Source organism: Aricia agestis, chromosome 17, assembly GCF_905147365.1.
Source record: "Aricia agestis chromosome 17, ilAriAges1.1, whole genome shotgun sequence".
Classification (NCBI taxonomy): domain Eukaryota; kingdom Metazoa; phylum Arthropoda; class Insecta; order Lepidoptera; family Lycaenidae; genus Aricia; species Aricia agestis.
This window is the reverse complement of record NC_056422.1, coordinates 9,391,867-9,415,089: the sequence shown is the minus strand read 5'-3', so window position 1 is coordinate 9,415,089 and position 23,223 is coordinate 9,391,867. Positions and strand designations below refer to the sequence as shown.

General features: G+C 37.2%; 1 protein-coding gene across 3 annotated transcripts in view; it reads right to left on the bottom strand.

The window, feature by feature from the left end:
* The window catches only part of LOC121735643 (protein gustavus), a 107,245-nt gene that overhangs the window by 17,129 nt on the left and 66,893 nt on the right, over nt 1–23,223 (bottom strand). The window contains exon 1 of one of the 3 annotated variants that reach the window (XM_042126541.1): nt 13,255–13,444. The exons of the other annotated variants lie outside the window; for them this stretch is intronic. Within the exon in view, the coding sequence (XP_041982475.1) occupies nt 13,255–13,301 (47 nt within the window). The 5' untranslated portion in view covers nt 13,302–13,444. Of the gene's footprint in view, nt 1–13,254; nt 13,445–23,223 lie in introns of those variants that run through there. 3 annotated transcript variants of the gene reach the window in all.

The window sequence follows — 23,223 nt, the reverse complement described above, 5'->3', positions numbered from 1 at the left end:
TTTTATGTAACTTGACCCACATATAAAGACCACGAGGCAGGACTCACAGAAGTCAGGACACAGGCTACTTTGTTGCGGGAAAATTAATTCCTGCGGAATTTGTATACTACTTTTTCTTTATTTCTAAGTTGGATAAAATTTGGTAGGCATATTTTTATTCATATTCCTCGGGAATCCTACAAAATATAAGCGTAAGGTAATATTTTACAGCGGTCGTTACGTCGGGAGTTATGCCGGCGTTTCCGGCGAAGTGAGTTGTCTGTCAGGAGTTGGGAACTTTCTACTTAGCCGGGACCTTCATAATATTATATACCTATTAGACCATTGATACTCAACCATTTTCTTATACGGGTCGCAAGTTGTAGTCGTGATGTAGCGGGCCGCAACCAAAATTTAGGGGTACAAAAATAACGTCGTTCAAAATTTGCGATTGCCGATTAATTTATAAAAAAATTTACGACTGTCACGACATATCAAATAAATAGCTGCGCAATTTTGTTAGGCACAACAAAATATTTAATTTTCCACGATAGTCAAAACAATCTATGTCTAAAATCCTTCACCTTCACGCGGGCCACTGATAGATTCCCGGCGGGCCGCAGCCCGCAGGTTGAGTATTAGACGCCTCCATAACAAACTCATTTACAGCCCGACTGGCTCTGACCCTCGCACTTTTAGCTAATTAACATCATTATTTGCCTATTTAGAAACAGGTACCTACTCAGTTTTAAAAGAAATAACAGGATTAGCATGGCTACTAAAAGGGTTTAGAACCTTCGAAATTCGAATACCTTATCTACGTAAGTATCTACGGTAAAACTGACAAAGTGAAAGACTCACAAATCTCTCAGGTTATCGATAAAATATGCCAGTGTTTCTATTCTTTCACATTTCTACTCTAGCCTATGTAAGTTTGCGCCTTGCAGGAGGAAACTCAAAAAAGGATTTGCCAAGGAAATGCATAAAAATGATAGCAATTAATTATTGGTAAAAATCCACTCACAAAATCCAAGGACCGACAAACACATGACCCAAATACTCCTTCTATTTAAGGCTAACGAGGAAAACATTCAGTTACCTAATAGTTTACTTCATATGCTTGGACTATAAACTTTCACTAGGGAAATTTTAAACATCGTACTCATTACAAGACGTATCATAATATGATTTCTACATATACATCAATACAAATCCTAAGGAGACAAAATATTTTTTGTCTCCTTAGGTCCTATGTCCTACTTTTGCTACAATCTTTACTTTATAAAATGTTACAATGTTATCTAAATCTTAGCGAGAAATGAGAATGAATGCGGACCCAAAATATCTTATATCTTTAAACGAGCAATTCTAACGATTTTCATGAAATTCAGTATATAGGGGGTTTCAGGGGCGATAAATCGATCTAGCTAGGAATCATTTTCAGAAAATGTCTTTTTATTCGTGTTTTATCGATAATCGATAAACTGAAAAATATGACTCTTCCTGACACCTATTAGCGAATAATAATACTATTTTCTGAGCAACTAATTGTTTTTACGACTAGCAGATGGTGTTATTAAGTAACACGAAGTCAATGAGTGTTTGCTATGAGTGAGCAAAGCTCGGTCATCCAGGTACTAGTAATATAATATGAACTAGTAGTACACAAGGGATCCTTTTAGGTGCAAATTTTGCTCTAAAAGCGACGTGCATTTTAGGATTTTAGTCTACTTTTCTTTGGAACCTTTGAGCGTCACACAGGCCTTGCCCTGACTCAGCCAAGTCCATGTCCAGGAGTGTGGATTTCCCCTCAGGTTGTCGGTTAGTGCGGTCAGGGCGGCCGGCGGGCCTTGACAGCAATGCGCGCGCGCCGTAGCGTGTCAAGGGAGCGCTGCTTTCGCCCGCCGCGCCTGCCGCCTGCGCAGGCGCAGCCCTATGACTTAAGTGACACTTAAGTGCCTACACACCTACGAGTGATGATGTAAGAGAAGATATAACCAGCTGATGGTGGAATGGATAACGATATAACGAATTTCGTAAAATTGGTGGCAGACGAGGGAAAACTATACCGATAACCATAGAGGATGTGTTACAGGGAGACACAATTTTGATGACCAAGGTGGAGTTTGAGACTCCTGCTACGGGCATTTAAAAATCTTTCGTTTTTCTTTGAAAATAAGAGTTGTATGAAAAACTATTACTCCACTCTAAGTAGGATAGTAGAGCTGTATAATTATAGGTAGTACTCAATCTTCAAGTGTTCACCCACAGAAATAAATCAAGATAGAACGACGACGCCCGTCCGTTGCTCAGGAATCGCTTGTGTCAATTTTTGCTTTGCTTTTAGTTAAAACAAATAACTTAACTTACCCGTGGCAAGAAATACCTCATTTTGAACGTTTCACTTTCATGCTTCTGTTTCTACAATTAGACACTGCACAATGAGGCATTTTTGCACAACCGCTCCGGTGTAATTAAGTCGAGACGTGCGCGCTGACTGAATGAACGTTCAATGAATCTTGCACGACAGAGCAAGATTGAAACACGCGTACTTCACGCGCTTAACCGTTCTATCTTGATTTATTTTAGTGTGTTCACCTCTTTAATACGAAATAACTAAATTAGCAGATATCTATCTGTCTGATGCAATTTGCCATTTACAAAGATAGCCCACTAGAAATATTACCTGACCTCACATACCAAATTAAGATTTGCATGTAACGATAGGATATCAGATAGTCCCAAATACATACCAAAGTAGAGGTCTGAAATACTTATCAAAAAGTTACTTACGATTAACAGACGGCTAGATCGAATATGTTTTGCAGCTAGGTTGTTTTGTATAGGAGCTGCTGTAGAAGAAAATGTAGGCCGTTGAATTAAGATGAAGATTTGAATAAGTAACCAAATTGTAACCTTATCCTACTATTATCTTAATCTAAATGAATTGTAAGTCTTCCTTGCCAATAAAAAAATCACCGTATTATATCAAAGGAAATTAATTCTAGTTACTACACACACTGGCAAAATTAGCGGAACATAGGTAAAAAGGGCCAAAACTTGAACTTAAGTGGGTCGGGCTGTCTGAAAGCCTTTTTTATAGCTTCTAAGCTCATTCAAGAAATAAAATATTGAACAAAACTGGCAAGTTGACAGGTTTTTATAGCAATTATGCCCTAATAAGTGTTTTTCGATTATTGACGTTGTAAGTGTTCCTGATAAGAATGGCGTTTTAGCGGGGTGCAAGGTATGCTCAGCTCATTTGATTGTTTGGTTTTTGGAAGAACACATTGCTTAGATACAAAATTAGTGATTTCCCAGCATCTGCGACAGCTAGAGCTGTAACCACGATAGAGAAAGGTCACACCTACCGTTCGGTCAGTCAGGCCTTAGGTGTGTCGGCTTCCGTGGTTCATCGTAACTTTCAAGGCTTCAGAGAGACTGGATCTTACGTTCGGAGACGAGAACAAGGCAGATATCGGGTGATAATGGTTCAGGATGACCATTTTGTAAGGAAACAAAACTTAAGAAATCGACCTCAATCTGCTATGCAGACACGAAACCTATCGGAACAGGTCCAAGATGAACGTGTAAGTAATTGTACAGTAAGAAGAAGACTCAAAGAAGTTAAATTAAACTCAAAAGTGCCAGCAAGGGCACCAAAACTTGAGACAGGACACCGAAGAGCCAGGCTAAGATTTGCGCGTGAACATCAAAATTAGACAAGTGAGTGAAATCTTGAGCTGTACAGTGATGGGAGCAAATTCTGTGTACATTGTATTGACAGGCGATAAAGAATGTGGATAAATCATAAGGAAAACTACAGGCCATCAAACTTACCGGAAACAGTGGCCTATGATGCAGGCTTCGTAATGGTTTGGAGTTGCATATGATTTGGAGCCCGCATGGAGCTGATGATTATAGATGATGGTACTTTGACAGTACAGGGCTATAGTACCGACATCCTGGAACTGCATGGTGTGCCTTTTACACAGTTTTAGGTAGTAATTTCAATTTTATGTGCGTCCATAGAGTAAGAAAATCGGGCATTATTACCTAAACGATGCTGGCGTAGCCCAGGTGGAGAGGCCAGCGTGGTCTACGGATGTGGATCCGATTGAAGACGCGTGGCACATCAATGGGTGAACGGTACGAGTTAAAACTCCAGCTCCAAAATGTGTCCAGGAGCTCGAGTTGGCGCTACTGGAGGAGTAGGAGAATATCCCACAGGAAATGATTGACAATTAAAATGCAAGCATGGAATGGCGTATCCAGGCCCTCTTGAGATCCATAGAAGGCATTACACGCTTTTAACATGGAATTTCTTTAATAAAAATGGAGAATTTATCTTAAAAACTTACTACTGAAATTTCAAAGATTTTCTTAATTTTTTGATTTTTGCTGATTTTTTTCTATTTTTCACGTTTTTATGCCCTAAATTTACATAAAATTTATTTTTTAATAATCAATTAGTAAATAAATAAATAAATATATAAAAATCAGTGAACAATTAAAAAAAAATTGAAAATTTTGTAATGTTCCTCTAATTTTGCCGGTGTGTTTAGTTACTACAACTATATTAGGTACAGATCACTAAATAGGTTTAGTATGTACCTAACCTACATCTAAAATTAATTTAGTTTGTTCAATACATTAACGAAATGTTCTGTTCTAGTGTTATGTTCTACAATAAACGCTCCTATTCCTATTTTAATTAAATTGTATGTTTTAGCACATTTCGTAATTAAGTCGTATAACTCCTACCTATACCATTACCTACTTAGATAATGATAAGTATAATAGAAAGGCGTGTTATTTGCTAACAATAATTCTAATTCGCTAAGAATATAATAAAAACCGAAATTTAAAGTCATCAACACCCAAATAACTAAAAAATCTTATATAATTATATACCCACGAGCTTTTGCCCGCGGCTTCACTCGCGTTAAGAAGTATTATTATTTTATATATTAGTATATATACAAACTTTCATCCCCTGTTTGAACCCCTTGGGGTTGGAATTTATCAAAATCCTTTCTTAGCGGATGCCTACGTCATAACATCTACCTGCATGCCAAATTTCAGCCCGATCCGTCCAGTGGTTTGGGCTGTGCGTTGATAGATCACTATGTCAATCAGTCAGTCAGTCACCTTTGAGTTTTATATCTATACGAGCTTTTGCCCGCGGCTTCGCTCGCGTGTAGAAGTATTATTATATACAAACTTTCATCCCCTATTTGAACCCCTTGGGGTTGGAATTAATCAAAATCCTTTCTTAGCGGATCCCTACGTTATAACATCTACCTGCATGCCAAATTTCAGCCCGATCCGTCCAGTGGTTTGGGCTGTGCGTTGATAGATCACTATGTCAATCAGTCAGTCACCTTTGAGTTTTATATATATAGACATATAAATAAAATTGGAGTGTCTGTTTGTAATATTGAAAGAACCGTTTTTTACTAGATGCATATGAATGTATATAAGGTACATACACCAAAACAACATTTTTTACAATTTTTGTCTGTATGTCTGTCTGTCTGTCTGTTTGTTCCGGCTAATCTCTGAAATGGCTGGAGCAATTTTGACGGGACTTTTTTTGGCACATAGCTGATGTAGTAAGGCATAAATTAGGCTACTTTTTAACCGACTTCCGAAAAGGAGGAGGATATATTTCACTTTTTTATGTTGGTTCGCGAACAACTCCGTCGTTTGTAGACCGATTTCCAAAATTATTTTGTTGTTGTATGAGATGTAGTCCGAATTTAGTAACGTGATCACAAAAGTGGCGATCTGATGATGCAACCCATGAGAAATCGACAGGACTCCTTAAAATTTATATGGAAACATACAGTGATTTTACGTTTTGCTGAAGGATTCTAAGCTTAAACTACCAAAAACTCTTCAATCCTTAAAGATAAATGTTCGGCAATTTTGGCGTTGTTTCAACAACTAAAAGCATATTATTATGTCAATGTGTCAATAATACTAATCATCATCATCACTATAACTATGCCATGAATCTTCACATTAATTTAAAAAACTCTTGCCTTGATTATAATATTATTGTTCCACCGTTTGTTGACTGATTTTCAAAACTCTTTTGTTGTAGTAACTTTCTGTTTGTAGAGGTACAATAACCCGAATTTGGTACAATGCTTACGAAAGTGGTGATCTGATACTGAAATTCGTGAGATATAGAGGGAACTCCTGGATATTTTTTGGGACACACATAGACGCGTCAACTATTTCTGTATTCAATCTTCATATTTTTTTACTCCGTAGCAGCTAACTTTAGCCCAATTTCTATGTGTAATTTACAGCTTTTTTTGTAGATCTAGATACAGTACAGAATATGAATTATTTAATACTTTTTAGTTCATTTAGAACTAAAAAGTATTAAATATTTCATATTCTGCACTCAGTATTTCTGTTCTCAGTCTTCATTATTTTGATGTCGATACCAACTACCAGCTAACCTAATCGCCAGTTCTATGGCAAAATATAACTGCAACTTATATGACTGTTACCGACTTCAAATTATGAAGATTGAGAACAGAAATACTGAGTACCTACAGAATATGAATTATTAATTAACACTTTTTAGTTTATTTAAGAAAATTATTATTGTCAAGACCTTGGAAGACGGTTTCAATTTTTGTTTAAAAATAATAATTTTTACTCTTTTCTTACTCTTATTCGTTATCCTTACGATTTTCTATACAAAATTGATGTTTTTAGGGTTTTATCTATAACTTTAGGTTCAGGAAAAGTTATCAGATTAACTACTTAACAAGATCCTATTTTTACTATTTGGGTAAAGAAGGGGAAAATTTCTTTCTTTTTCATTTTCTATTTTATCACATTTTGCTGACGCGGACGAAGTCGCGGGCAACAGCTAGTATTATATAGATATACCCATTAAATCTGTCAGTATTTATATTTTTTCACATATCTACCAGAGACCAGATATACGCTGACCTAGATAACATGTCAATTGACGAAGCTCTACATTCTTGCATACTGTTTCAATTTTTTATTGAAACATTTACACTTATTGAATCTTTGCGTTTTGTGGCATCAGTAAATCCCACTTAATCTAATGTGTACGAAAATCCAATTCAACATTCAGTGATACAGTAAACAAAGTCACATACGTATAAAATACCACACCACAAGTATTCCGCGAGGAACTAAGTAATTGTATAAGTGGTTGTGTTCGGTTGGGATAAGTCTTCCCCCTTCCATACCGTTTACGTCTCAGTCCGCTGTCTCGTTGATAAGCACCCACCCCGGCTAATGCAGCTAACAACGACGTTTTTACGTCGAATTAGAAATTAGACAATATCGTGAACGTTAAATCCTACGCACATTTCGTGGTATTTCTTTCTCGTTCAATTTCTTTCTTGGTAAAATATCTAAAGCTCTTTAAGACACATAATATTATCATTATGGTTCCTTTTCCTCGTTAGAATTTACAACTGCTTTAGTTTCACTGACATACTAAGGAACAATCAGAGAAATTGCTTTAGGTATAGAATATATCTATACTAATATTATAAAGCGGAAGAGTTTGTTAGTTTGTTTGTTTGAACGCGCTAATCTCAGGAACCACTGGTCCGATTTGAAAAATTCTTTCAGTGTTAGATAGCCCATTTATCGAGGAAGGCTATAAGCTATATTTTATCGCGCTAGGACTAATAGGAGCGAAGAAATAGAGGTAAGTGTGGAAAAATCTGGATAAATTATTTAAAATGACTTATTTGAACGCGCTAATCTCAGGAACTACTGGTCCGATTTGAAAAATTATTTCAGTGTTAGATAGCCCATTTATCGGGAAATGCTATAGATTATATTTTATTACGCTAAGACTAATGGGAGCGAATAAATAGAGGAAAATGTGGAAAAAATTAAGGAAATTATTTGAAAGGGCATACTTGAACGCGCTAATCTCAGGAACTAAAGAAATAAAAAATAATAATAATAAAAAAAAATAACAAAAAAAGGATATGGACGAACAGTCCATAGACGGCCCCAATTTTATAATAAAAAAAATAAAAAAACTCAGGAACTACTGGTCCGATTTGAAATATTATTTCAGCTTTAGATAGCCCATTTATCGAAAAAGGCTATAGGCTATATTTTATCACGCTAAGACTGATAGGAGCGAAGAAATAGATGAAAATGTGGGAAAAAACGGGGGAAATTATTAGAAAGGGCTTATATAGTCACAAACTATTGGAGTATTTTTTCTGTTATTTGGCACAGATAAGAAGTAGACCACGTGAAGGATCATAGGCTATTTTTCATGGACTAATTTGTCTGTGCAATATCTAATTTACGCGGGCGAAGCTGCGCGGAATGTTATATTTCGCGTGGTCACGACATCACGCGTAAACGGCTGGACCCATTTTGCTGAAATTTGGTATAAAGATACTTTGAGTGTCGAAAAAGAACATAGGATAACATTTTGTCCCGGAAAAATGTACGGTTACTGCACAATATACTTTTATGATTTGCGCGTAAACGACTCAATCGATGTACGGGAATAAAGTCCACGCGGACGAAGTCGCGGGCAACAGCTAGTTCATCTATAAATTTCGTGGGTAATTTTCGCTCGTGGGTAAAATTCGCTGAGGAATGCGATTTCGCAGTCCTATGTCAAGCCCATAAATGGACTAACACCCATAACCCGACCAAATAACGTAGGTCTGCCATCTGCCTACTAATAGATTTATCTATGATATCCCCACTGTCGATTCCTTATCCAATACCTTTGATAAGTCGCTTGACAGACAATTGACAAAGCATTGTATAACGTCTATACAGTGTGGATCTTTTTGTAAGATAGTAAAGCTTTTTACCCGTCAAACACCGTATTCATTCTCATATTTGTTATGTTTATCGGCGGGATGAATGTGGAATTAGGAGCCGTTCCTTCGGCCGCTCCTCCGCGGACGAGAGGCAAGGGTGCCTCTGAATTATTCATATGCACCACCTCGGTCTCAAGTAACGCGCCGGCAGATTTTATCCGAGACTACCCTACAAATTTATGTAGGTAGGTAGGTTATATAAGTAGTGTTGCGACGAGGGTCTTGTTTATAAGAATTACCTTTATTACATTGAAAAACTTACAAAGATTTTATACACATTGATGTGATGAACACTTTACAACAAAAAATGTATCTCTACTGCCTGAATTGAGCAGAGAGTAAGCTAATGAGTAATGACCCTAGCTAAAAATCTTCTAAAGATAATCAAAATCGGTTTATTCGTGTAGAGAGTAGAGACGTGACTCCTCTGTTTTCGTTAGGAGCTAAAAAGAGAGTAGGACTGACTAGGATTCTCTTAAACACGCAACGAAAAACTGTTTTTTATTTAATACAGTTGTATCTAAAATGTACCGAATAATAAGTCAAAATCTAGTTAATTATGAAAAATATCAGGCAATTTAGTTTTATTTTTATTTGAATTTCTGACCTTTGAATAATTTTATTGCAGGCCTTGTAAATAGCCTAATTATTAAGCAAAAAATGTTCCTGCCTTTAGGTTAGTCATGTGAAGGGAAATACATAATATTATAATTAACTTAAATTATAATTTGTTAGGATGCAAATATGGCCTTAACATAATTAACTTTGAATTTAGCTAATGGGAACAGCAATTTGTAATTCGTTAATAGGCTTTGGTATTTGTTACTAGAGTTTAAGGATATCTTTATGTATTTTAAAGAGATATTAGAGAATTATTTAATATCTGAAAAGATTTTTAAAAATACGCTTTCTTGGAATATTCCACCTATAAAGTCTGTATATCTGCCATATTTGACATCTAATGTATAAAATTCTCGTGTCACGGTGCGCGTGGTTGAACTCCTCTGAATCGGCTCGACCGATTTTCGTGAACCTTAGCATATCGACTAGGGTGGAGAATCGGACAAAATCTAATTTTTATATTGACAAGTGCATTTGTTGAATAAATATTTATTATTACAACTCGAGACTGACGGCGACCATTGTTTGGGCAACGGGATAGCGATGGACGTTGCCATGGTAACATACTTATTATTCACTTCAATAAAACAATATGGGCGAAATACTTTATATGGCAAAACAACGTTTGCCGGGACAGCTAGTTTATCTATAAATTCTTGGAAAATTTTGTAAAAAAAAAAAAAAAGAAAGTAGTGCTCTTATATTTTGAAATAATGTGAAGGAAAATATAGACGTACAAGTATGTGGCAATAAACTCGAGATACCAATTTCTAATAAGCGAGCGCAGCGGGTAGGTCAGTTTACGTTGTTCATTAGTACATGTTCAAAATTTTTGAACTGCTGGCATTGGACGCGCGTGGAAACGCATACATTGTTTTCGTTCAACAACTCCTTTGTACTTATCGATGTACAAAATGAGCACGGTAAGTTTAGACACGAAGTTATTACAAGTCTAGACTACAAGCCAAAACAATTCGTATAACACAATAAAAAACATTCAGCGAACTGGTGCAGGTAAAAAACATAATTTTACAGACCATTCCGTGACCGCAGACATAATTTAAATTGATACTCGGGTTAACAAACTAAGTAAATTGTAACAGGGCGTCAGAATATTTTAACATCAAAGTAGATAGCAACGGCGCGGCCGACAGAGCGAACCAAAAGAAAAGAAAACGAACCGAGGGCCGATTGTTTCGTTCCTTTTTCCCCGTGGAAGGATCAGCAATGCAGTCGGAACTGAAAACCGGTATAGTAGCGGGGAGACGTACTCGCGCCGACCGAAATGCAATGCCTCGTTCGTTTCATCATTTTTATTTTCACTGCGAGGTTGCGAAAATACGCAAAAGAGAAACCGCATGACATAAATTTAACCTTTGTAACGAAAATACTCATTACACGGATAAAGAAATGAGCGATAGTGGAGACAAAGCGAGCTCGTCGTCGCAAGACGGAATTATTAATTTCACCAAAGGATTTGTAACAGGAGATGAGATAGGCCAACCGCATTCGGATCGTTCCAACATAAAGCGAATTTGGGACATTAAATTTTCAATACCAATTCGACACATACAATAGTGGGAGCGACTGTGTGCGATATGGGAGAAGTCGTCAATAAATTATACATAATAACAAAGACTAAAGGATAGAGCGTAGGGTGCGCAGGGCTGGGGTCAACGACACGCACCCCGGCCCACAGTAGGGCACAGATACAGGACGTGACTCACTTGTGGGGATACCAGCTGCTGCCCACAAAAAGTGGCGCGTGCTGAAACTCCCCTTGTAAAGGGTAATTAATTAATTATTAATATTTTTTGTCAATGAAATATAGAGTGTGGGGAATATTTAGAGCATGAGGCAGAGCCAACTGAATAAATAATGGACATGCAAAAATAAACTTAAAGTTAATATAACATCTAACAATATAAAATCGACTATAACAAAAACTTGGAGGAAAAGAAACCGCCTTCCCGACATCATCATTCTTGTGCTGATTGGTAGATATCAAAATGAACTCGTGACCTCAATCTAATCTTATCCGCCGCGAGCCGGCATCAATATATCGATTGTTATTACATACAACACCAGTGTTTACGTATAATTATTTAATGCTCGCGATAATATTGCAAATGGAACGTAGTAAACGGGAGGTTATCGTGGTATCAGACACATTCGTCATAACATAGGCGCTGGCAAACGCAAAAACAGTGGAACGATTATGTGCGCAGTGAAAGCGGCGACATATGCCGGCCTCGCTTTTCAAATCGAGGATCTGCCATATGGCGCACGCAGCTGATCCAACAGTGGGTCAGCCATCGCTGCACCCTCAGTACAATTTATAGTGGAGATTTTAACGTTGGGACTTGGGATGCTGCATCGCAACCGACCTTCACCTAGGCATCTGGCCGTCGATCCCGCGCCCGTCTGACAAGTATATTTATAGACATTGTTTTCAACTTTGTAAAACAGTTGGGTTTAAGACCAGAATTACTACTTGCGAGTTGCAACTTACATCTTCGAAGAATACAGTAAGCTTAACAAAAAGGTCAATCAACCAAAACTTCGTTGAATGATTAAAGGCATTTAATTGTGAGTATTTGTTGGAGAAATAAATCCTTTCGAGAATATTAATATTAAGATTTGTGTACAAAACGTGAATCAGAACAAGTTATTTTAAAATTACAAATCATCATAAAGCAAATTTGAAAAAGACGGACAAGAAATATTACGAGGTACATTCTAGATACTAGTTTAAAAGAAGAATGTTTGTTGTCCGTAGTTTTGTAAAAGTTAATCTGTGTAGTTTGAAAGAAATGTACACAGATGCAGCGAACAAAAGAAGTTAGCTATACTGCAGCTCTAGATTCAACACTTCCCATTTCGGCTCGCTTAATCCTGAAACGTGACGGCTGCCGCTTTTTGTTTTCTATTGTTTATTAGATGATCAATGCAAAATAATTACTCGAGTGACTCACATTGTTAACACGAGCCTCGAAGGCGGAAGCCGGCGTGCTAGTGACGTAATAATAGGTATTGTAGTTATTCATTAAGCCGAGAGCAACGTGAGAACCGAGGCTTCAAGGAGAAGGCGAACATTAGCGTCGGGTACTCATTACAGGCCGCCGAGAAAAATGGATTGTTGTCTCGAGACGTCAATAACCTCGACGGTACGGATCGTGGAGGTTGCAATAAATACGACAGCCGCGGCTCCGGCCTGGTCAAGAGCCTTTCAAGGCCGGGAGCCGGGCGGGGACCGTCCGCGGCCACCGAGCCCCTGCATCGCCTGCATTCTAGCAGAACACCACATGCACTTATCGAACTGGAATGCGACGACTCATTAGCCCTGTCAATAAACCTTCGATATGGATCTGCGTTCCTATTGAAGTATGAATTCTGACAGATATTTACGTCACTCCGGAATTCACAATCACTTGTGTTATGGTGTCGCATACTGTTACCTCCACGCCATGACTGTGCGCGGCTAAAACGACGTCCGTCAAGGTCTCAACTCGCATCTAATAGCTTTGTACTTCAGACCTCACCGTACTCGACTAGAAACTAAAACTACCTGTGTGAAATCCTTGGAAATAATTGCTATACTAGTTGTTTCCTCGAGCATTTCTAAATATAATAGCCACTGCAATTTATACATCCACCGTGCCTTCGTCTACGATTCGCACTATCGCCGGTCGACCACTCGAATCCGCTCGACAGGTGGTGTCAAAAAAAGACGGCCACATGTCGTCGGGGATTCAACAAAGGACCGGCGGAGCGGCGAACTCACCGCAGGTCGAGGAATCGCGCGGTCTTTGTTCGCCTTTCACAGGACATGTCTGTCGATTGATACCACTGCACTTCACCAACGGGGAGTAAACACCATCCCGGTCGCGCGCGTGCGTTCGCGCACCTCTGACACTACCACCGGGCGCGACAGAGCGCGCGCACTGAGCGAGGGCCGCGCTACCTGCCCCGGCCAGCGGTTCCGCGCGCGGGCCGCGGCGGAGCGGAGGTGCGCATCGCGGCACACGACCAGCCGGTTACGATGCACGACTGACGACACGACCGCCCCGCCCCGCGCCAGGGGAGATGAATTAGACGCCACTGTGACGTCACGACCAAACAATAGATAATGCGGACCATAACACAGCTGACACGCTCCAATCCGTACTAATAAGATATGACGAAAACGAATATTATGTAGTTTGAAAAGGGAATTGCACATGGAATTAGGGGAGGAAACCGATTTTACTTTAAAGTACAATGAGATTAAACGGGATGAAGAGAAGCATGAACACTACACAACGTAATTCCCAGAAGAAGTTGGAACTAGTTATAATAGTTAATGTTATAAAACAACTTAGGTAGTTTATATCAAAGAAGTCTACGTTCAGATTAAACTTAAAAGAATGCAAAATGTTTCCGTGATGGTCGAGATTGTAGTAAAGGTATATTTGAATGTTTTTGTGGTATTCAAAAACAATGTGAATTAAAATAAAAGGTCAGATTAACGTGGCAACTAATACTATTAAAATTAGTCATCTGTAGAATCTGGCCTTTCAAGATTACATCCATAAGGACACTGTAGACTTTATAGATGATTAATACGATTTAGATGATGCCACAATGTAATAATTACTTGTTATTGTAGACAAAGGACTTAAATACGAAATAACTAAGATTATAAAGAATGATGATGTAAATAAGAAATCGTACATGCATGAAATCTTAACATGAGTATTGCTTTGTAAATTTTGAATTTACATAAGAGTTATTGTTTGTTGAAACGTGAATCACTCACAAAGGTCCGCCCAACTTTCACGAGAGTAAGAAAATTAATTAACAAACAAACGTATGATGCCATACAACACAGTTGAATGTGAGGCGAGGCACTCGATAAATTGCATGCTGTTAAAATTGGAAACTTACACGCTACTTTCTTTTAATTCCTATAAAGGATCTGACGTCGGCCTTTCATCCAGTGAAACATAGCCAAATTTTGTCAGTAAAGCTTTCAGCTATAGGATAATTTTCACTTTGGAAAGTAGATAGATAGATAGATAGATAGATTCTTTATTGCTCACATTAACTAAATAATACAATAATGTTACTAAAACTAAATATAACAAAAAAACATAAATGTGGGCAAGGGCGGCCTTATCGCTATGAGCGATCTCTTCCAGGCAACCCTACGAGAGAGGAAAATTTAAACTAAAAGTAGTAGGTATGCGGGGTAAAGAATACGTCAGCTAAATTGATAAAAAAAAATAAAAAATAAAAAAGACAAGAATATTAAATAAATATAGTTTACAATTGGATATCAAACTGAGCAAAAACACTATAAGTAATGTAATGATTGTTAAAATAAATATATTTTTTATAGACTTACATTCTACTTGTAATATTACATACTTATTATATAATATTCTAAATAAATAAAGACATTTATACCCATTATAAAATTAAACAAACAGTTAATATCAGCAATTACTAGCAAGAGACCTTACTCCTCAGATGGATATGTAGCTTTGATTTAAAAGAAGCTAGTGACTGCGACTCGCGAATCTCTAGTGGCAGATCATTCCACAAGTAAGTGGCCTTCACGGCGAAAGAATCCGCAAAATATCCCGACTTTGTAAAAGGTGCTAATAGTTTATTATTATGAACAGATCGTAACACACGCTTATGGTCTGCACTACGATACTGAAAGCGATCCTTAAGGTAGGGGGGAGAGCGGGGATCATTAAGGATATTATATAATAGGACCAGGACATGCTCCTCCCGGCGGAGTCTGATGGGCAGCCACCCGAGTTTCTGGCGAAATTCAGTGACGTGGTCGAACTTGCGCAGTCCATATACGAATCTGATGCAGATGTTTTGTAATCTTTCGAGTTTATTGAGTTGTGCTTCGTTGAGATCTATTAAACAAACATCTGCATAGTCGAGGATAGGTAGAAGTAAAGTCTGCGCAAGCTCGATTTTAGTCTTTACAGGGAGTAAATTTTTCAAGCGATTTAGTGAGCCCACCGCCGCAAAAAACTTTCGACTGGTTTCAGAAATGTGATGTGACCATTTTAAAGTGGAGTCGAAGTATACCCCCAAGTTTTTTGCCACATTACTACAAGGTAAGGCTACATACTACAAAGTAACTAAACGAATACACTTTTTCCTTTCATTTTTCGGTATGTCAGAAAGCTGGGAGTGAATAGGTCTGGCTCTATTCAGCTTTGTGCACTTGACTTTGTCAATGTCGTTTGTCTGCAGAGAGCAAAGATATAGTTAAAAATATACGTCTCCCAGACTTTCACACTAACAATCAATAAAGCCACTTTTGTTATTTTGTATTCAATATTCATACTTCTATGTACTCCTGCTAGATATTGAACGCATCATAACAACTTTGTCTTATTTGATATTTCTACTTTGTTGTTATAAAGCTATGTTATTTTTGATTATTAGTTTAACCACAGTTTTCTTTACAATTTGTCGCTGGCATGTTCTATTTCAAATATAAGTTTTGAAGCTTCGACTACTAAGTTAGGTGGAAGTTTCGTTACGTAAATCCACAATTTTCAATAGATATTATTTCATAAAACTACATTTAAAATATACATAAAATGTGAATGGTTACAGAAAAAGTAACTTGTTAAATACTTACTAACACCACGAATATCAGTCCATAAGAATTTTAAACCACACTTTGGCTGCATTTATATTTCTTGAAATACAAACTGTTAACCAATAATTACCTGTAACAAACAATATTTAATAATTAACAATGAGACCAAAAGGGGTCAAAGACTTTTGCAAACAAAGAAACATAATAATTATTAATTTTGATCTCATAAGGTAAACCAACTTAAAAATATATCTCTTTAAACTTTAAAGCATAACATAACAAGAAAATGAATTATCCAAAGTCGGCCATCAGCAAGGGCATCACATTATGTTAATCTTTATGTAAAAATAATTAAAGGTTTCGTTATCCCAACACTAGTTTAATTTAAATAAACTTTAAATATCTCATAAATAATGTAAAAATATTATTAACATGTATAATTATTTTATCACCCACTTTTGCAAATCTTTGTTGACTAATTATCTTCAAAATTATTAAGAGTCCACACCGCCCTTTTTTCCATACAAACGATGTCCCCTGTTTCCTCCCTGGATAATGCTAGTAGAGTTATATTTTTTTCCTGAATATCTACGGCCACTAATACAATGTCCCTATGTCTTCTTTTTTTCATAATTAAGTTATTAAATAAGATATGAACGTTCAAAAACCCAAAAAATGGCCAGATTTTCCGCTGTGTTCAAACATCCAGAATACAGATTTGGCTAGATTATCTAGGGACAACGAATCGTTGATTTTCTGCAGTTGTCTCTATCGCGTTCTGCGGTATAGGCTTGAGGTAAGGGAGACAGCTATAGATATTACACGTACTTTTTTTTCATTTCTCTAGCCCCTGGTGTATCCTCTTAAGTACTTTCTCTACAAGTTCTTTCTTTCTTATGTTGCTCTACAATTCGTTTCTCTTGACGAGAAAGTATTCTATGTCCTTGCCCGGGACTCAAAGTATCTCCATACCAAATTTCAGGAAAATCGGTTCAGCGGTTTGGGCGTGAAGAGGTATCAGACAGACGGACTCACTTTTGCATTTATAACATTAAGGGCTTGTTTCACCACTTCCTGATAAGGCTGTCCATCACTTAACTTGACAGATGACGTATGGAGAATCTGTCAAAAAAGTTGTGAATAGCCTATTAGGCACTTTATCAGAAAGTGGTGAAACAGGCCCAAGTATGGATTTCGCCAATATTAGCCCTGCCATAATAAGGGCTAACAAATGTGTATTTCAATGATTCCCTCCTCTACTTTTCAATTTCATATACATTTTACGTGGAACAATACACTTTTTGACAATTGTAAAAATCCCTTTGTCCAAATGTTTCACCCTCATCCCATTGTTTGTTCTTTAAACTTTTCAAGCTCATTTGCATGAGTCACAAAAGCGAATCGTCCCGTCACAGTAGCTTGGTTATGTAAATGGCGCGTAATAGTACAAGTATCCTGAACATTTTCCGTTTACTTTCTAGTTATTTCGTCGCGTGCAGGGTCACCAAATTCCAAAAGGAATCTTTTTCCTGAATAATTTCTCAACGGTTGATTGTAGTCGTGAGAGAATTTTTATTTCCCTAGGGACGAACTTAGGACAAACGCTTTATAAAGCGTCTATTTTATTTATAGTTGAATTAAATTAAATGACATAATATTATGTTGATACTTATACATGTAAAAAGGCAGAACAAAATGTGTTAACCACAATAACCGGCTAGTGGATAAGATGCAGTAGGTATGAATCGTCGCGTAGTTGTAAATTGAAAATATGTTGCACGTCTTAAAAATACTCTCCTATATCGAAATATCCTAAAGTGATAACCCTAAAAATAGCGGATATAAGCCGGAGCAGGACGAGAATTATTCTCATCGGATCCACAAAACGACTGCAAGTTTTTCCTCTCCCTTTACATTTAGTTTGACCCGTTTGCTTTCTACGTAATTTAATTTATTATATACAATGGCTGCTCATCAATTTCTATCCTGCGATGTAACAACGCTTCATTGCATTGAATCCTCGTGAATCGTACTCAAAGTATAGGTTGTAACTTGTAAAAGTGTTTTAAACTAGACCTGGATGTTGAATCGTTGATTTTTTGGCAGGCATACAGAATAATTATTACGATCGTAAAATAGGTTTTTTGTATTCTTTATCTACATTGTCCAGAATTTCAGGTTCAGTTTTAGCATTTCGGCACACAGAGCGAAGCGTAGGACAATTTTATTACGCCTAAAAGGGCCAGCGCCAGCCCAGTTATTGGTGGAAGTGTACTCATTTTTACGACACTCCAATTAACTATAAACGAGTGTTGTCATATTTTCCTTATTGCGTACATCGGGCGAGATGCTTTAGGCACGTAGAGGCTATTACTAACAACAAATAGCGATATAGAGCAGTGAGAATATACCGTACTATACTGCATCATACATACTCATCATACATACTTCGCAAAACTTTGTCCGCATTATTTTTATACAGTGTGTAACAAAAATAAGTGATAATACTTTAGGGTGTGTACATGTTTCTTGTAGAGAGTTCACTGTGAAAGTAGCAGCGCTGAAATACGTATTTTTTTTTTCACTTTTGTATGGGCAAGGGCCCGAGCGTCATGAGTTTCTCCATACAAAAGAGAAAAAAAATGTTGGTCTTTCAGCGCTGCTACTTTCACAGTATACTCTCTACAAGGGACACGTACACACCCTAAAGTATTATCACTTATTTTTGTTACACACTGTATAATAGTAAATGTGGTTCCGTTGGTGAATCAATAAATAAATAATTAATTTAACAATTTAACAACAATTACTGTTTCGTATTTCCAAATTAAGAAAATTAAAATACGAACAATACTAACAAAGAATATCATGAATCCAAAGGAATTAGAGGATATAAAATAAGAATGTAAAGCGGAGAGCGCTCCAGGACAAGATAGTATTGATTTTCCTTTGTGGGTTATTAAAACTGAATCTTGTTTTACGTTTGGTGAAATAAAACGGCAACTTAATAACAGAACCTCCAGCTACAAACCAACGTTTACAAACACCAATTAAAATGAAAGTAAACTGTAAATCTGAATCAGCACTTTCAGAGCTATAAAGCCCAGACAATCCACTTTATATTTAGTGTATGTGAGTAATGTTACGCCTCAATTACTTAGCATATCATCACAAATTACACCTACTTAAACGTGTTTAAATGTTCAGGCCTGTGACATACTATTTACTCAATTAAGGGGTGTTTCACCACTTACTGATGGGTGTCCGATAAGTTATCCACAACTATTAACTATTATTTGACAGATGGAGTATGTAATTACTAATTAGTGGTGAAACAGCCCCTAAGACACCCATTCTCTTGAAAGTGTATATAGTCTGTCAAGAAAGTGAAGAAATTAAAAAGTGGCAACATGGTAGTGTCACCTTTTTTTCCTTATACTCGATTGACACTCGCGCGCGAGCCACGAGGCGAGCCGCGAGACGCGCCGCGAGCCCTGAGTGTAAACTCGAGCTCGCGGCTCGTCTCGCGGCGCGGCTCGTGGCTCGCAGGGCTCGCGTCGGCAGCGATTTCCAAAGGAGCTCGAGGGGGACGCGAGCTTTGTGTTTACACTCGCGCTTCGACGCGAGCTGCGAGACGCGAGCCGAGCCACGAGGCGCGAGTATAAATCTCGTATTAGATTGATTTGAAAGGGATGACACTACGATGTTGCCACTTTTTAATTTCTTCACTTTCTTGACAGACTATAACTTGCCAGACACAAGCTAGAATTAGCACCAAAGTTTTTCTGAGCCATCTATAATAAAACCTGAGAAAATTGGAATCGGGGCCGACATGTTTGACAGTCGGCTATCGATCTTCCCGTGATGATGGATAGAGTATCGGTAGACGGGGAATATCCTACAGCTACGGTAAAGCCGCGCTAGTTATCTGAAGTAAATGCGTCATCGCTTTTGTTTCCATCAATTTTCGATTGCTCAGCATCTTTTTGCTGTAGCAAAAGTGCAGATGACATACAATAACATTAAATATCTATAATATAAAAATGAGTCGCTGAATGTGTTGCTAAGCGCAAAACTCGAGAACGGCTGAACGGATTGGGCTAATTTTAGTCTTAAAATATTCGTAGAAGTCCAGGGAAGGTTTTTAAGTGACACGAAGTTCACCGAGACAGCTAGTTATTAATAAAAGCTAGTTTCCTAATAAGCAACTTATCTCTACTGAGATACACAATAAATAATAATTATTGGATTTTCGTAATTTTGGTAATAGAGATTATTAAACCCTAAAAATTCGCAAACTGTCATTTGACAACACGGTATCCGAAGTCAATCTAAAAATATTTTCAAACGCAGTTACAAGTACCATTATTCGACAAAGTGAAGACACCATCGGAGCGAAATACACAGGCATTACAAGATACCTACTTAATACAAGAGGGACGGTGAGGGAGCTAAGATTACCGCCTCAAGATATCCCGGCTTCGAGAGAGCCCGTCGTACGCTGACCTAATTATACTCTCGCCTGAAAAGAAAATATCCAACATTTTCGCCTCCATTCGGTCCGTATTTATGCGATTCTGTTGTCCTAAACGAGAATGTTTGTCGCTAATGGAACGGCCTGTGTGCTTGTCAGCGAATCTAGCGAATGTGGGCGAGAACGAAAAATTTACAAATGAGCTTATTTAGTAAAAAAAAATACAATTTCAACGCAGGTATAATGCCTACGTGCTATCCATACTAATATTATAAATGCGAAAGTGTGTCTGTCTGTCTGTTACCTCTTCACGCTCTAACCACTGAACCGATTTTGCTGAAATTTGGCATGGAGATAGTTGGAGTCCCGGGAAAGGATATAGGATAGTTTTAATCCTGGAAAAATGTACGGTTCCTGCGCGATAAACTAATTTTGGCACAACGGAGTTGCGGGAATCATCTAGTTATAATATAAAAAGGTGCCTTTACAGTTTACACAAACTTATTTGTATATTAGACTAGATGTCCCGCGCGGCTTCGCCCGCGTAAAATAGGAATTTCACAGAACCCGTACATTTTCGAATAAAAATAGCTATAAATACCCCTTTCACGTGGTCTACTCTATATAAGTGCCAAATATTGCTAGAAAAATTGCTCCAGTAGTTCGTGAGATAAACCTTTTCTAATATTTTCCTCGTTTTTACCACATTTTCCTGAGTTTCTTCGGTCGTATTAGTCTTAGCGTGATAATACAATATAGCCTATTATAGCCTTACTCGATAAATGAGATATCTAACACTGAAATAAGTTTTTAAATCGGACCTGTAGTTCCTGAGATTAGCGCATTCAAGCAAACATACTCTTCAGGTTTATAATATTAAGTATAGATTTTTTTAAATTATCGCTTGACAAACTCGAGCCTCGATCTAAAAGACTATGAAAAGGCTCATAATCATGGGACGATGCATGGTATAAGTAATGTTATGGTAGTGATGATGATGATGATGAATGTAATTTGCATAGTAGCATATGCTTTCCGTTCTTAAAACAACGCCGAAACTCCCAAACTTGTATCTATAAAGAATCAGGAGTTCTCTCAGCACCTTCCGAACCACGGTATACCAGGTATACCTAGGTGCAAAATCTTAGTTGTTTGTAGCATATGCTTAGAATACTTCTCACGAAACCGAAGTCACCACATGTTTCCCCATAAATTTTGAGGAGTTCCCTCGATTACTTATGGATCTTTCATCAGATCACCACTTTTGTGAATATAATACCAAATTGGGATGATACCCTATATACCAAAAGAAAATTTTGAAAATCGGTTAACAAACGGCGGAGTAATCGTTGAACATAAGAAAACAAACATAACACCTCCCCCATTTTGAAAGTCGGTTAAAATTGTAGCCTATGTGTTATTCTGATGTATAAGCTATATTATTGTAAAGTTTCATTAAAATCCGTTCAGTTGTTTTTGCGTGAAATAATAACAAACATCCATACATGTAATTGATTGTACCGTTGGTTCTTGGTGGAAATGCATGTTGAACACTAATAAAACAATATTTGCGTGCACTTTTTCCACTATATTAAGAAATTATTAACAAATTACACGACCGGTTTCGAAATTAACCACCTGAAGATGATTAATTTCGAAACCGGTCGTGTAATTTGTTAATAATTTCTTAATATAGTGGAAAAAGTGCACGCAAATATTGTTTTATTAGTGTTCAACATCCATACATCCACACATCCATACATCTATACATCCATACATCCACAAATCCATACATCTATACATCCATACATCCAAACAAGCTTTCGCCTTTATAATATTAGTAGGATGAAGATGACTCGGTGAAATTTATATTATTTCACTCAAATTACAGGGTGTTAGGTTTACCACCGTTATCCTTAAAACCATCAAAATGAATAACTTTTTTATGATAACAATAATGTGAACTCAAAAAAATCCGTCTTCATACCCATACAAATTGCCGATCTGGGCGATTTGTATTTTGAGTTCCCAGCATTGTTCTCATAGAAAAAGTTGTTCATTTTGACGGGCTTATTTGATGATTTTCAGGATAACGGTGTTAAACCTAACAACCTGTGTAAACCTGTGTGTGTTTTGGACTTTCGCGAAAATTTAAGACTAAAATTAACCGTTCTCGTAAATCGCTCGTTCTTGAGTTAAGTATATCGAAACTAACAAAATTTAAAATTCATTGTTGCTTATAAAGAAGAAGATATTCAGTACAGGAATGGCACATATATGATATTATGTCACATGATAAGGAACTATTCAAGCAATGCTCCAATTCCGTAGAAAGATTTTGCGATCCGATTTATATCAACAGAAATCACTCATCACATCACTCATCTCATCTCTCTAGAAAAGTTTGGTAGTTCGTGACTCACAATATGCACCAAAATCTCAAACATTGGCATTCAACTTTAGATTGATAATAAGAAACAAAAGCCCTGAATGAAAAAAAACTACTAAGAAAGTTCTTACTTCTTCTTGAAATCTACCGTATTTCTATGTTCCTACTTGCCTATGAGAAGATATAAATTAGGTTAGTCGCCCATATGTAACATTTGATACATACATGTTCTGTAAGAAATGCAATATAATGGGCTTTAATTATTCTCAACTTG